General features: G+C 45.0%; 1 protein-coding gene across 1 annotated transcript in view; it reads left to right on the top strand.

The window, feature by feature from the left end:
- The first annotated feature begins 768 nt into the window (after positions 1 to 768).
- UBE2Q2 (ubiquitin conjugating enzyme E2 Q2) overlaps positions 769 to 13,868 on the top strand; it is a 79,270-nt gene continuing 66,170 nt past the window's right edge. Inside the window, exon 1 of the mRNA XM_074392639.1 lies at positions 769 to 795. Within this exon, the coding sequence (XP_074248740.1) occupies positions 784 to 795 (12 nt within the window). The 5' untranslated portion in view covers positions 769 to 783. The remainder of the gene's footprint in view (positions 796 to 13,868) is intronic.

Raw genomic sequence — 13,868 nt, 5'->3', positions numbered from 1 at the left:
TGTCAGCCCCCCGAACCAGGTACTCTCTGCTTGAACAATGCACACCATCTTCTGCAGCTAGTCTGCCCCAGGCTGAGAAAACCGGCAAGTCATTCCACTTTAGAAAGGTGACCGCTTAAGTATAATTCTCCAAAGAAGCTCCTTACAGCTCAGCTTTTGTGGGAATGTGATGTTTTTGTCTGCAGGGTGATCTTTTTGACACCTTTCCCCCTTAGCTTCCTGAATGTGAGAAGACAGTCCTTGCTGGCACATTCAGTAGGTAGTATCGTTATCCAATGAGGCCACAGGACTTCTGGGGGCAAATGACTCGCTTCCTTCAGTTCTTCTAGCTATAATTGCGCTGCCTTGAAGAAGACCTTTAAGATCCCGAAGTGCATGGTCTGCAACTAAGAGTAGCCCAGGGGAGTGGGCTGGGGTGGCAGGTATTTGTTAGGACCTAGCTGTTTCTGGGTGCACTGATGCCTGGCGAGAGTTGGGGAGTGGGGAAGGGAGAGTTCAAGGGAGCAGGGTGGGGAAACGAAACAACTTGTCAGTGCCTTATGATTCAGACCTTCCTGTTGCAGAGAAGTGATTTCGTTTGACATGGAATTCCCAGCATGCCTGACACACCCACAGGCAAGCGGGCCCCAACCCATCTCGGAGCCCACGGTGAGTGAACTGAGGACGCATTCCAGCTTTGCCCTCAGCACCTCAGCCTGCTCCCCACACCTGAACAGCCTTTTCCCCAGCAGAAGCATCACGAGAGCTTACGTGGATGGGAACTGTTCCAGAGACTGGCATTAAATGGACCCTTATGTAAGTCTCAAGCCTGAGAGGGGAAGTTATTTCAGGGGAACCAGCTACCTATCTTTTCTGGAAGCTTGACACACGGACATGGTGTGTCAAACTTCTCTCATTTCTCGTTTGTTGTTGTTGTTGTTTTTAAGATGGAGATTTACTCGTCGCCCAGGCTGGAGTGCAATGGTGCGATCTTGGCTCATTGCAATTTCCGCCTCCCTGATTCAAGCAATTCTCCCGCCTCAGCCTCCCAAGCAGCTGGGATTACAGGTGTGCGCCACCACGCCCGGCCAATTTTGTATTTTTAGTAGAGATGGGGTTTCACCATGTTGGTCAGGCTGGTCTCGAACCCCTGACCTCAAATGATCCACCTAGCTTGGAGTCCCAAAGTGCTGGGAGTACAGCCGCGAGCCACCCCAACTGTCCAACTTTGTTCATTTCTTAATCTCCCAAACACATCTGTCAATGGTGGGTTTGACTATAATGACAGAGACATTTACTTCGTAATCAAACCAAAAGTAGTGAGTCGAGGAGGAGCGGGAAAGGTGAATCAGAGAGGTTGGGGAAAGGTATTGCTCTTCCCTTCCAGAACTGGAGTCAAAAGAGAGACGCCTTTTCATGTGGTCACTTGGTCATCACTAACAGTAACACTCACTGCGTTTTGGAAACAGAAGTAATATCAGAGACCAGTTATCCCTTTGCTTTAAAGACGGGGACACTGAAGCATCGTGAAATGTATTATGGCTGAAGATTACCTAGGAAAGGATGAAACCAGGGTCAGAACCCGGGTCTGTGACTGCTGCTCCAGTGTGACTTCTACCCTGCTATGCTGCCTCTCAAACGAATGATCTTTTCACTCATTCATTCCTTCTCCAAATATTAATTGGGCACTGTTACATGCCTTGCGCTGTGAGGTGTGCTAGCTAGATCAGTAGCAGGGAACAAGACAGACATTGTCCTCGTGGGGCGTAAGTGTCATGAGAGGACATGTTAAACAAATAATTATACAAATAAACAATTACAAATGTGATGAATGCCAAGAAGAATTAAAGGGTGCTATTAGAGTTTATAAAAACATGCCTTGCCTAACCTGAGATCCAGGAAGGCTTATCTGAGGAAATGACATGTAAGCTGACAATTGAAGGCTGAGTAGGAGATAGTGAGGTGAAATTAAGGCACAGGGAAGGGACATGTATTATGGCAAAAATCATTATTTTTACACCATCCTAATGCAAAGGTTCTGAGGCAGGAAAGAGATAAAGCTTTGAAATAACTGAAAAGAAATCTGTGGCTTAGCGCATAAATGGCCTAGGGAGATATGATGGGTTGGGAAGCAGAGTCAGATTATTCGAGCTTGCAAGCTGTGGTCAGGATTCTGGACCTTCTCTTGAAAGTGAAGGAAAACACTGGAGGGATTTTAAATATAGAAGTGTTATGACCAGATTTTTTTTTTTTTTTTTTTTTTGAGACTGAGTTTTGCTCTTGTTGCCCAGACTGCAGTGCAATGGCATGATTTCATCTCACTGCAACTTCTGTCCCCCAGATGCAAGTGATTCTTCTGCCTCAGCCTCCCAAGGAGCTGGGATTACAGGCGTGTGCCACCACACCCAGCTAATTTCGTATTTTTACTAGAGGTGGGGTTTTGCCACGTTGGCCAGGCTGACGTTGAACTCTCGATTTCAGATGATCACCTGCCTTGGCCTCCAAAAGCGCTGGGATTATAGATGTGAGCCACTGCACCTGGCTGAACAGATTTTTAAAAGATCACTGAGAAGATTGCACCGGTGGGAAGCAAAAGTGAATGCAGGCAGTGACTTAGGAGGCTCCTGCAACAGCTAGGGTACGAGAGCATGGTGGCTTGGCCCAGAGCAGCGCTAGTGAAGATGGGGAGAAATGAAGACATCCACAAGTACGTAGAAGGAACTTGGTACTAAGTCAGTGTGAGCAATGAGCAAGAGAGGAGGGACCAAGAGTAACTGTCAGTGTTAGCACGAGATGGGGGAATGGGGGTGCATTCCTGGAGCTAAGGAATGCTGCAGGAGGAGCAGGCTCAAGGAGAGACCCAGAATCGGACATGTTAAGTTGGAGGGACCGGGAGGACAAAGCTGGGCACGGTGGCCCATGCCTGTAATCCCGACACTTTGGGAGGCCGAAGTGGGTGGATCACCTGAGGTCAGGAGTTTGAGACCAGATTGGCCAACATAGTGAAACCCTGTGTTGACTAAAGATACAAAAATTAGCCAGGTGTGGTGACAGGTGCCTGTAGTCCCAGCTACTTGGGAGGTTGAGGCAGGAGAATCGCTTGGACCTGGGGAGGTGGATGTTGCAGTTGCAGTGGGCAGAGATCGTGCCACTTCACTCCAGCCTGAGCAAAAGAGTGAAATTCTGTCTCAGAACAAAAGAAAAGTAGGGGTCAGGTCACAGAGATGGTAACCAAAGCCATGGGAACGGAGGAATTCATTTAGGGAGAGAGGCTAGGCGCAGAAGAAAAGAGATAAATCAAGAAAATAAGCAAATTTATTTTACTGAGCAAAATAACGTACACCTAAAACCATGTAACGTCTTGGCCGGGCGCGGTGGCTCAAGCCTGTCATCCCAGCACTTTGGGAGGCCGAGGCGGGTGGATCACGAGGTCGAGAGATCGAGATCATCCTGGTCAACATGGTGAAACCCCGTCTCTACTAAAAAAAAAATACAAAAAATTAGCTGGGCATGGTGGCGCGTGCCTGTAATCCCAGCTACTCAGGAGGCTGAGGCAGGAGAATTGCCTGAACCCAGGAGGCGGAGGTTGCGGTGAGCCGAGATCGCGCCATTGCACTCCAGCCTGGGTAACAAGAGCGAAACTCCATCTCAAAAAAAAAAAGAAAAAAACAAAAAAACAAAAACATGTAACGTCTCTACTTTTCAGATCTATGCTGGCTATTACTATGCTGGCTATTGTTTCTCAGTTTTTAACACACCTTTCTATTCTTGGCTTGGGTTGGCATTTCTTTTTTGCCTACAGGGAAGTAAGGGCTGCTTGAAGGAGACTGAAAGGCTGGAAAAAGATAAGGGATTTGATTTATTTATTTATTTGTTTTAAAGATGGGGTTTCACCATGTTAGTCAGGCTGGTCTTGAACTCCCAACCTCAGGTGATCCGCCCGCCTTGGCCTCCAAAGTGCTTGGATTACAGGCATGAGCCACCACGCCCGGCCTGATTTTTTTTTTTTTTTTTTTTTTTTGAGATGGAGTCTCACTGTGTTGCCCAGGCTAGAGTACAGTGGCACAATCTCAGTTCACTGCAACCTCTGCCTCCTGGGTTCAAGCAATTCTCCTGCCTCAGCCTCCTGAGTAGCTGGGATTACAGATGTGTACCACCACACCTGGCTAATTTTTGTACTTTTGGTAGAGACGGGGTTTCACCATGTTGGCCAGGCTGGCCTCAAACTCCTGAACTCGTAATCCGCCCACCTCAGTCTTTCAGGGCGCTGGTATTACAGGCATGAGCCATGATTTATTATTTTCCTGGTCTTGCTCCTGTTCCCATCGGCACGCCCCTCGCAGTGAGACTTCGTTTTGTTGGGGGCCGTCGATTCCAGGAGCTGGAACAACTCCCTTTGTAGTATTCGCGCAAATGTTACATGCCTCCTCTGCAGAAACATCAGCCTTGCTGCCCCCACATACTGACATCGTCACCACCAGGCCGTCCGGAGGAGCATTTTCCCTGAGTCTGGTGTCTTTTTCCAGGAGTATAGAAAAAACCTGGCCAAATGCCTACATCCTAGCTATAAGGGAGTGTGGAGATGGGAGTTCTGATTCCTGCATTGAGGAGATGGGATTCCTCACGTGGGCCTTGAGAACTGCGAAAAACTCTTGGCACAAATGCTCCATTCAAACCCCTGCAGGATGAAATGTGACCAAACTTTAACATGGCTTTCTGGGAGCCTAAGCTGGTGTCCCTGGGACAGCCTAGTGCCCTTTTAGGTTTTTGTCTGGAAAAGCTCAGGGCTGTAAAAAAAAAAAAAATTACTATTTGTTCTAGCCAACACCTGAGATAGGCCCCTGACCTCCCTTTGTGGAGCATTTACTGAAAATGGCCTACAGTCGTGAATGCTTTCTCTTTCTCTTTGAGGCGTAGATGTATTATATTTCCTGCAACTCAGGATGTTTCTCTCAAGGACCCCAAAGCCATTCCTTTGAAATGTAATAATCAAGAAGGCCTGGACCTCTGCCTCCCAGTCTCTGTGGGAGGATGGAATCCTCACGTTGATCACTGGCAGCTAGCAGGCACGGCTGGCAACCCTTTGCCATTTCTGACTTTAGTCCCGTTCACATTCCCCTTCTCCACCCTCATTCTTTCTTTAAAGTACCCACGCACCTCTGCACAAATTAAAATGGAGTTCCACTCTTTCCCTTTCTGTCAGTAGTTACTGAGTAAAACCTGTATTTATCACTTTAATGACTGGCTTTATCATTGACAGAACATTCCCCAAAATAAATAAATGATTTCAAGCCTGATTGACAGACACGAATATGGCAAATATCAATAACAGGGGTTTAACTCTTCTTTATTTTTTTTTACTTGCTTATCTCTTTCCAGGAAGGCACAAGGAGTCCTGCTACAAGACATAATCCAACAAGAGTAATAAAATAAGGCTAAAAAGGAAGAATTAAAAGTTCTGAGAGAAAGGGAATGTGTTGTTTAGGGTACGAGCTAAGCTGACATAACAAAGAGACCCCAAAATATAATGTTTAAACTAGAAAGAAATTAATTTCTCTTTTATATAACGGTCAGGAAACACATTCAATACCTGGAAAGGTGACTGCTTCACCAACATGTGGCTTCCATCACTGAGTCCAGATTGGCTCTCTGGTCTCAGCTACTCACCAGAAGGAAGCAGGCAGTGGGTGGGGGCCTATGAGAGTGCATGTCCCACCTTTTAAAGGGAAGACTTAGCCGGGCGCGGTGGCTCAAGCCTGTAATCCCAGCACTTTGGGAGGCCGAGGCGGGTGGATCACGAGGTCGAGAGATCGAGACCATCCTGGTCAACATGGTGAAACCCCGTCTCTACTAAAAATACAAAACATTAGCTGGGCATGGTGGCGCGTGCCTGTAATCCCAGCTACTCGGGAGGCTGAGGCAGGAGAATTGCCTGAACCCAGGAGGCGGAGGTTGCGGTGAGCCGAGATCGCGCCATTGCACTCCAGCCTGGGTAACAAGAGCGAAACTCCGTCTCAAAAAAAAAAAAAAAAAAAAAGGGAAGACTTGGAAGCGATGTACATCCTTTCAGGCACACCTTATTGTCCATATCTTAGCTACTGGGTCATACTGATGGGCTATGAAAGTTACAAAAGGTAGTTTCTGGTTAGGTAGCTGCATGTCCACTGAAAACTCTTACTATGGAAAGGTAAGTGTTGGGGGGAATAACTGAGAGACCATTAATATCGAAAACTAAGAGTCAGAGAGTTGGCTGCCAGTATTTGCAGCCTTGTTTTTTTTATTTTTATTTTTTTGAGACGGAGTTTCGCTCTTGTTACCCAGGTTGGAGTGCAATGGCGCGATCTCGGCTCACCGCAACCTCCGCCTCCTGGGCTCAGGCAATTCTCCTGCCTCAGCCTCCTGAGTAGCTGGGACTACAGGCACACGCCACCATGCCCAGCTAGTTTTTTGTATTTTTAGTAGAGACGGGGTTTCACCATGTTGACCGGGATGGTCTTGATCTCTTGACCTTGTGATCCACCCACCTCGGCCTCCCAAAGTGCTGGGATGACAGGCGTGAGCCACCGCGCCCGGCCTATTTGCAGCCTTCTATCATGGGGGTGTGTTTGACCACGCACAGTGCAAGCTGGAAATTCCAAAGGGTGAATGCCCCCGGAAGCCTCCCATCACCAGTAATGAATGGGGAGTTGGGGAATAAACACATCAGAGTTCTTGTCCAAGGCTGGGATAACTGACCTAGTCTGTAACAGTCCCAGAGTTCCTTGGGGACTGAGCCACAGTGGCCTACATGGTAAACTGTTTTGCTTTCCTATCTCATATTCCCAATCCTGTGTGAGTGTTTCCTGGGGTCGCCTCCAAAATAAATTATTTGCATGAGAACATGTATCTCAGCATTTACTGCTAGGAGAACCCACACTAAGACTAGCTCTGGGCTTCCTGGAAATCTAGAGGGAAACAAAACTCTTATATTTAGAAAGCAGAAAATAAATCAGTTCTTCCATTGAAACGAAGTATTTCTGCCTCTTGCTTTCCCATTCTCCGCTCCAAAACCGGCTGGGCCCGCAGTGGCTCATGCCTGTAATCCCAGCACTTTTGGGTGGATCACCTGAGGTCAGGAGTTCGAGATCAGCCTGGCCAACATGGTGAAACCCTGTCTCTACTAAAAATACAAAAATGAGTCAGGCGTGATGGTGGGCACCTGTAATCCCAGCTACTAGGGAGGCTGAGGCAGGAGAATCGCTTGAACCCGGGAGGCGGGGTTTGCAGTGAGCTGAGATTGGGCCACTGTACTCCAGCCTGGGCGACAGAGTGAGACTCCATCTCAAAACAACAACAACAACAACAAACCAACCAACCAAACAAAAACCTATACTATTTATCATCTTGTTCTCACATTGATCTTTCGTAGGGTTCGTGCTCTTTCTGCCCTCAGGTCTATAAGCTTCTTGACCTCTATTGTCTGTAGAGCTGTGCAACTCCCTTGCACCTTGTTGAAACTAAGCAAGTGTTTCAATGATGAAAATGTGAGCCCTGTCTGTCCAACACACCTCTTGACACACAAAGAAACCAAGGCTCAATTAGAGTATGTTGCTGGCCATATGTTCTGTAGGGAGTGATCAAGGGAGCCAGAATCAGCCCCCAGTCCCCTGACCACTTCTCTAGTTTTCTATCACAGTCTTTTTCCGGGTTTTATTTCATCACCTCTAAGTGGAGTCTAAGGCTTTTAGCCTGAGAAGCATGTTTGTACATGTTAAAAATATCCCCCTCTTGAGTGAGCCAGGTCATCTGCCCCTTGGTCCATTAGGTCTGAAGGACTATGCTTGTTGCTACTTAATGTTTTCTATCTTGCAAGCTGAGAGCTATATGTAACAAGGGGGGATGACTATAGATTCTAGGCCCATTGGTTATTCAAGGTTCTATAGTGCATTAATGATTATGGCAAACTCCGAACATGGAATCAAGTCTGAGTTGCCCTAAATTCCTCCTGTACATGGCAAAACCTTGAAGCCCTGCAGTGTGAGCAGGAGGAGGTCCTGACGAACACTGCAGTGGCTCTGCAGAGAAGGACCACAGGCTAAATTTAAAAAAACAAACAAATAAGCTAGAGGATGAAACCCTACGCAAGACCTCGTAACCTAAACCCAAAGCATAAAAAGGCCCCACTCAGCTTGGTCTGGGGAGGAGGAATTCTCCTAATGGAAAATAAAACATCAAAAGTGTCAGTTAAATCGGCTGTTTGCCATGGGACCTGAAGTTTAAGTGTTTGTAATTCAACCTGGAGTGGCATCTGCTTCAGGTTTCTTTTCGTGATAGGAAAAACAACAGGCACATAGTTACCGGGCCTTTAAAATTTCTTTGCAAAATTCCTCTCTGATTTACCTCTCTCTACCTTAAATGTCTATAAACCAGTTTAAAAATCATGTATTAATGTTAACTACATAAATAACAGGCTCATATAAATATTTCAAAAAATACAAAGAAGCAGATAGAAAATTGAAATCACCTAAAAAGTTACTACCAAGAAATGACCACTGTTAACATTTTGGTGTATCCTTCCAGATATTTACACAACCTCATTTAATGACTGTCTGTTATTTCATTGTATGGTTGTACCAAAATGTATGGTACATCCAATTCTAAGACTCTGGGTCCTTTCTTTTACTATTATAAAAAGAGTGGAAATTAATATTTCTTTCTTTTTTTTTTTTTTTTTTTTTTTTTTGAGACAGAGTCTCACTCTGTTGCCAGGCACCAGGCTGGAGTGCAGTGGCGCAATCTACACTCAGTACAACCTCTGCTTCCTGGGTTCAAGCAATTCTCCTGACTCAGCCTCCCAAGTAGCTGGGACTACAGGCGCACACCACCATGCCCAGCTAATTTTTGTGTTTTTAGTAGAGACGGGATTTCACCATGTTGGTCAGGATGGTCTTGACCTCTTGACCTCGTGATCCGCCCGCCTCAGCCTCCCAAAGTGCTGGGATTACAGGCATTTCAAGCAAATATCTGTGGTTTTATTTCATCCATAAATATCTCTAAAAGATAAAGACTCTCATTTTTAAAATGATGGTAATAACAGCCTGGGCATGATAGCTCATGCAAACAATTTGGGAGACCGAGGCAGGAAGATTGCTTGATCTCAAGTGCCTGAGACCAGCCTGGGCAACATAGTGAAATTCTGTCTTTACAAAAAAGAAAAATAGCTGGTCATGGTGGCATGTGCCTATAGTTCCAGCTACTTGGAAGGCTGAGATGGGAGGATCACTTGAGCCCGGGTCAAGGCTGCAGTGAGCCATGATCACACTAGGGCACTCCTGCCTGGGTGACAAAGCTAGAATCTATCTTAAAAAAAAAAAAAAAAGATAGTAACAACCATACTATTATCACATCTAAAAAAATTAAAGAATTCCATATTATCGTTAAACATTTCATGTTCAGCCGGGCGCGGTGGCTCAAGCCTATAATCCCAGCACTTTGGGAGGCCGAGGCGGGCGGATCATGAGGTCAAGAGATCGAGACCATCCTGGCCAACATGGTGAAACCCCGTCTCTACTAAAACTACAAAAAAAATTAGCTGGGCATGGTGGTGCGTGCCTGTAATCCCAGCTACTCAGGAGGCTGAGGCAGGAGAATTGCCTGAACCCAGGAGGCGGAGGTTGTGGTGAGCCGAGATCGCGCCATTGCACTCCAGCCTGGATAACAAGAGCGAAACTCCGTCTCAAAAAAACAAACAAACAAAAAAAAACATTTCATGTTCAAATTTCCCAATTGCCTCATAACTGTTTACTGTTGCCCTCACTTTTGGTACCTAAATCCTGATGTGCATGCTTAATTAGAGCTTTAGGACACATGCTTAGACTTGAAGTCAGTGGGTACAAGGTATGTTATACCTAGATCTAGAAAGATCCAGAAGTTCTCACCTGTACTTCTTAAACATTTGTACACTTGTTTGTAGCCTTAAACATTTCAAAAAACTGTTTTCTGTAAATGTGACTGGACGGATGAGGAGGAAATCTTTTATTTGAGGCTTTCATGTGCTGGAGACCGAGATGATGTCATGCCCCGAAAGGTTCCTAGCAGTTTACCACAGTAGACTCGAGGCTGACAACCCCAGCCCCCATCATCAGCATCACTGGAGTCTAGAGGGCTTCCCAGTGTAGTGACCAGCCTCTCTGGAGGAGAGGAGGAGCATCTTCCTTCTCAGTAGCCTGGGTAGTCTTCTGAAAGGTGCTGGTGTTTCTCAGTCAACAATCAGGAATCTATCTGTAGAACTATGACCTTCCCAAGAGGAAGATCCGTATTCCAATCCGGTGACGTTCCTATGCCACCCTGCCCACTCAATGCTAACTTATTTGCATTATCTATAATTGCAATATCTATAATATTTCCATTAAAATTATAATTTAGATAAAATCAGCAGTGTGGTGAAAACAGACAGACCTGGGTTGAATGTTTGGCTTTATCAGTTATTTATTGCATAATCTAAAGCAAATTACTTCCCTTTTCCAAAACTGAGTTATTTAGGGGTATTATAATGATAGTTTCCTAGGTTGCTATCAAGATGAAGTGGTTTAGGACATCGTAGGTGCTCAATAAATGTGTTGAACAAGTAAATTTTTTTTTTTTTTTTTTTTTTTTTTTTTTTTTTTGAGACAGAGTGTCGCTCTTGTTACCCAGGCTGGAGTGCAATGGCACGATCTCGGCTCACTGCAACCTCTGCCTCCTGGGTTCAAGCAATTCTCCTGCCTCAGCCTCCTGAGTAGCTGGGACTACAGGCACGCACCACCATGCCCAGCTAATTTTTTGTATTTTTAGTAGAGACGGGGTTTCACCACATTGACCAGGATGGTCTCGATCTCTTGACCTCGTGATCCACCCGCCTCGGCCTCCCAAAGTGCTGAGATTACAGGCTTGAGCCACCGTGCCCGGCTACAAGTAAATATTTTAAAAGAGAATCTTATTGTATCTTTTGAGCCAGAAGAAATCTTGGAACACACCCTCTCTATTCTTGAAATGAGAAAACTAAGTTCAGAGAAAATGTGAAATTTCTTTTTTTGTTCATTAATTTAACAAACATTTTGTTCATTCATTTATTATGAATTGAGTATGTGTCAGGTAAGTATGTGTTGAGCACCACAGATATAATTAATAACATCTCATCATTGCTGCCAAGGGGTGAGGAAGGATGAACATGGCTATATCAAGCTCTATGTGATCTTATAAAATTATAGAATTATTTAGGGTTGTGCTATCCTATATGGTAGCCAGCAGTCACATGTAACGACTTAAATTTAAATGAGTTACAATTAAATAAAATCAAAATTCAGTTCCTCAGTGCTTGCTTAGTGAGCACATATACAAAATTCAGTTCCTTAGTCACACTAACCACTTTTCAAGTGCTTAGTAACCACCTGAGGCTAGTGGCTACCATATAGTGGCAGGCATAGAACCTTTCCACCACTGCAGAAAGTTCTACTCGACAGTGGTGCTTTACACCTTCTCCCCAGAATAACATTCATATGCATATGTACCCCAAACTCATACCACTTCAAGGTGTTTACACCTTGGTCTGAAAGCCCTTTATAATACAGGCAAGAGAGAAATGATGGGTGTTGCTAACTAAAACTAAAATCAAAGATAGGAGTTTTGTCATGAGCCAGAGTCCAAACCTGTGAACATTTTAGCTTAGAAAAACTTTCTGGCTGAGTTGGCTGCAGCTGAAGAATGAGTCACTTGTTCATTTTAGCAGGGATGGGTTCAGTTTCCTGTGCTTCCTGGGCTGCTCTGTGGTTGTCTGGGCCTCGTGGCCACAGGCTGATGTGTGCTCACTTTAGACAGGGAGAGGGCCTCGCCACTTCCCTGACATTTTAGTGAAACTAGATCACTTCTCTTACAATTTACTTGCAGTCTCTCTAACTAAGGATTCTGCTTGGTTTTTACCTTCAGTAGGCTATATTCATGTAACTATCATTGAGTGGGTGCCTTCTATGTCCCAGGAACCAGGCTATGCACTGCAGACATGAAGACGATTAAGACAAGATGTTCATAATCTCGCAGAGGAGACGAGCATGAAACCAGCTAGTCATAACCAAGGCAGAGTGAAATAAGTGCTGTAACAGGCAAGGTACTGGGAAATTCAGGAAAAGGAGAGACTAAAATTCAATGGAGGGTTCTAGGGAAGGCTCAATGAAGCAGATGGCATTTGAACACAGCCTTAAAGAATATGTTAGAGCAGAACAGCATGGAGCATATAATTGGGCATTCTTCCACCTTCAAGTACTTTCTTTTTCTAAACCTTCTATTTTACGTCAGGGGTACACGTGAAGGTGTGTTATATAAACTCAGGTCATTGGGTTTATTGTACAGATTATTTCATCACGCAGGTATTAAACGCTCCTCTTTCTCTTCCCACCCTTCACCCTCAAGCAGACGCCAATGTCTTTTGTTCCCTGCTTTGTGTCCGTGTGTTCTTATCATTTAGCTCCCACTTATAAGTGGGAACATACAATGTTTGGTTTTTTGTTCCTGCATTAGTTTGCTAAGGATAATGGCCTCTAGCTCCATCCATGTTTCTGCAAAAGACATGATCTTGTTCTTCGTTTATGGCTGCATGCATTTAAGTTCTTGAAGTCTGAAATTCTTCCACTGTCCAGGCTGTGACAGCTTTTATTTTTTTCTTTCATGTGGAACCTGCTGTGTCTTCCTGGAGACTTCGAGTCTCCCAATCCATCCTCGCCTCGTGGTCCTTCATGCACTTCTAGATGAGACTCTGTGATCACAGTTTTCAAGCAGATGTTTTTCAGCACGTCTTTGTCCTCTGGCTTCTGTTTTTATCTATCTTGCTAATCCCCAATTTTGTTTTGCTAAAGTTAATGTTATTTATTCAGTATGAGGTCAGGTCTCTCAACAACTCCCCAGTCTAACTCAACAGTTCTTTGTGTCTTCCCCAATTCTCTCCCCCAACCGAATCCTCTATGGAGGGGGCATTCCTTTCTAGGAGTAATTCTTTATCCCATGTTTTCTTTTCTCTTTCAGGACCCACTAGTTTGCTTTTTTCTCATCTCCTGTATCCAGTCTTCATTGCCTGTCAACGGTTCTCTCCTTTGAGGCAGATCAAGGGTTTGCAGGGCCTAAAGCTTATTTAATCTTGGGAGTCCTCTTCAGAAAAAAAAAGAATACAAAATTACAAATATCAAATTAGGGGGGAAAAGTTAATACTTACTTAGGAGGGGCCTGTGTAAGTGTGAGGGGCCCTGAAGCTTATTTCACAGGGAGTCCACCTCTGTCTGTTCTATAATAAAAACCAAATCAAGCACAAAAACCTCCCTTTGCTTTGCTATTGCAAACCATTGTTCCATCTCTTTCTCAACACCCTGAACTATTCAAGGAAATGGGCTGGGTACATTCTCTTCACTTTAACACCACTTTGACCTTATGCCCACTATTCTATCGCAATGGTTTTCTCTGAAGCACCACTGACCTCCTAATCCCTAAAGCCCATGGCCTTTTCTTGGTCCTGAACTTACTTGTCCCTTCCACAAAGAATTCAACACGTGGGTCATCCTCTGACTTCTTCCAATGGCTCCTTTCCCACTCAAGCACCCATGGTGAGCCTTTCTCAGGGTCCCGTCAACATCCCAGGTGGTCCTCCCTCCCTCGTGACTCCATGATCACACCTATACCATGGCTTCCACCATCACCCACCACCTGTGCGGCTGACCCAGTGATACGTCCTTTGCTCTGACTTACCCTCATCAACTTCAAACTTAAGATACAAACTCTCTAAGTTCCATCAGCATACCAAATCCAACCTGTTTTTCTTGACGTGTCAATGACATCACTCCCTCCTAACCACCTTCTCTAGAAATTCCAAAGTGTTACTTTAAACAGGT

The sequence above is a fragment of the Saimiri boliviensis genome, chromosome 2, assembly GCF_048565385.1.
Source record: "Saimiri boliviensis isolate mSaiBol1 chromosome 2, mSaiBol1.pri, whole genome shotgun sequence".
Taxonomy (NCBI): Eukaryota; Metazoa; Chordata; class Mammalia; order Primates; family Cebidae; genus Saimiri; species Saimiri boliviensis.
This window is presented reverse-complemented; position numbering and strand designations above follow the sequence as displayed.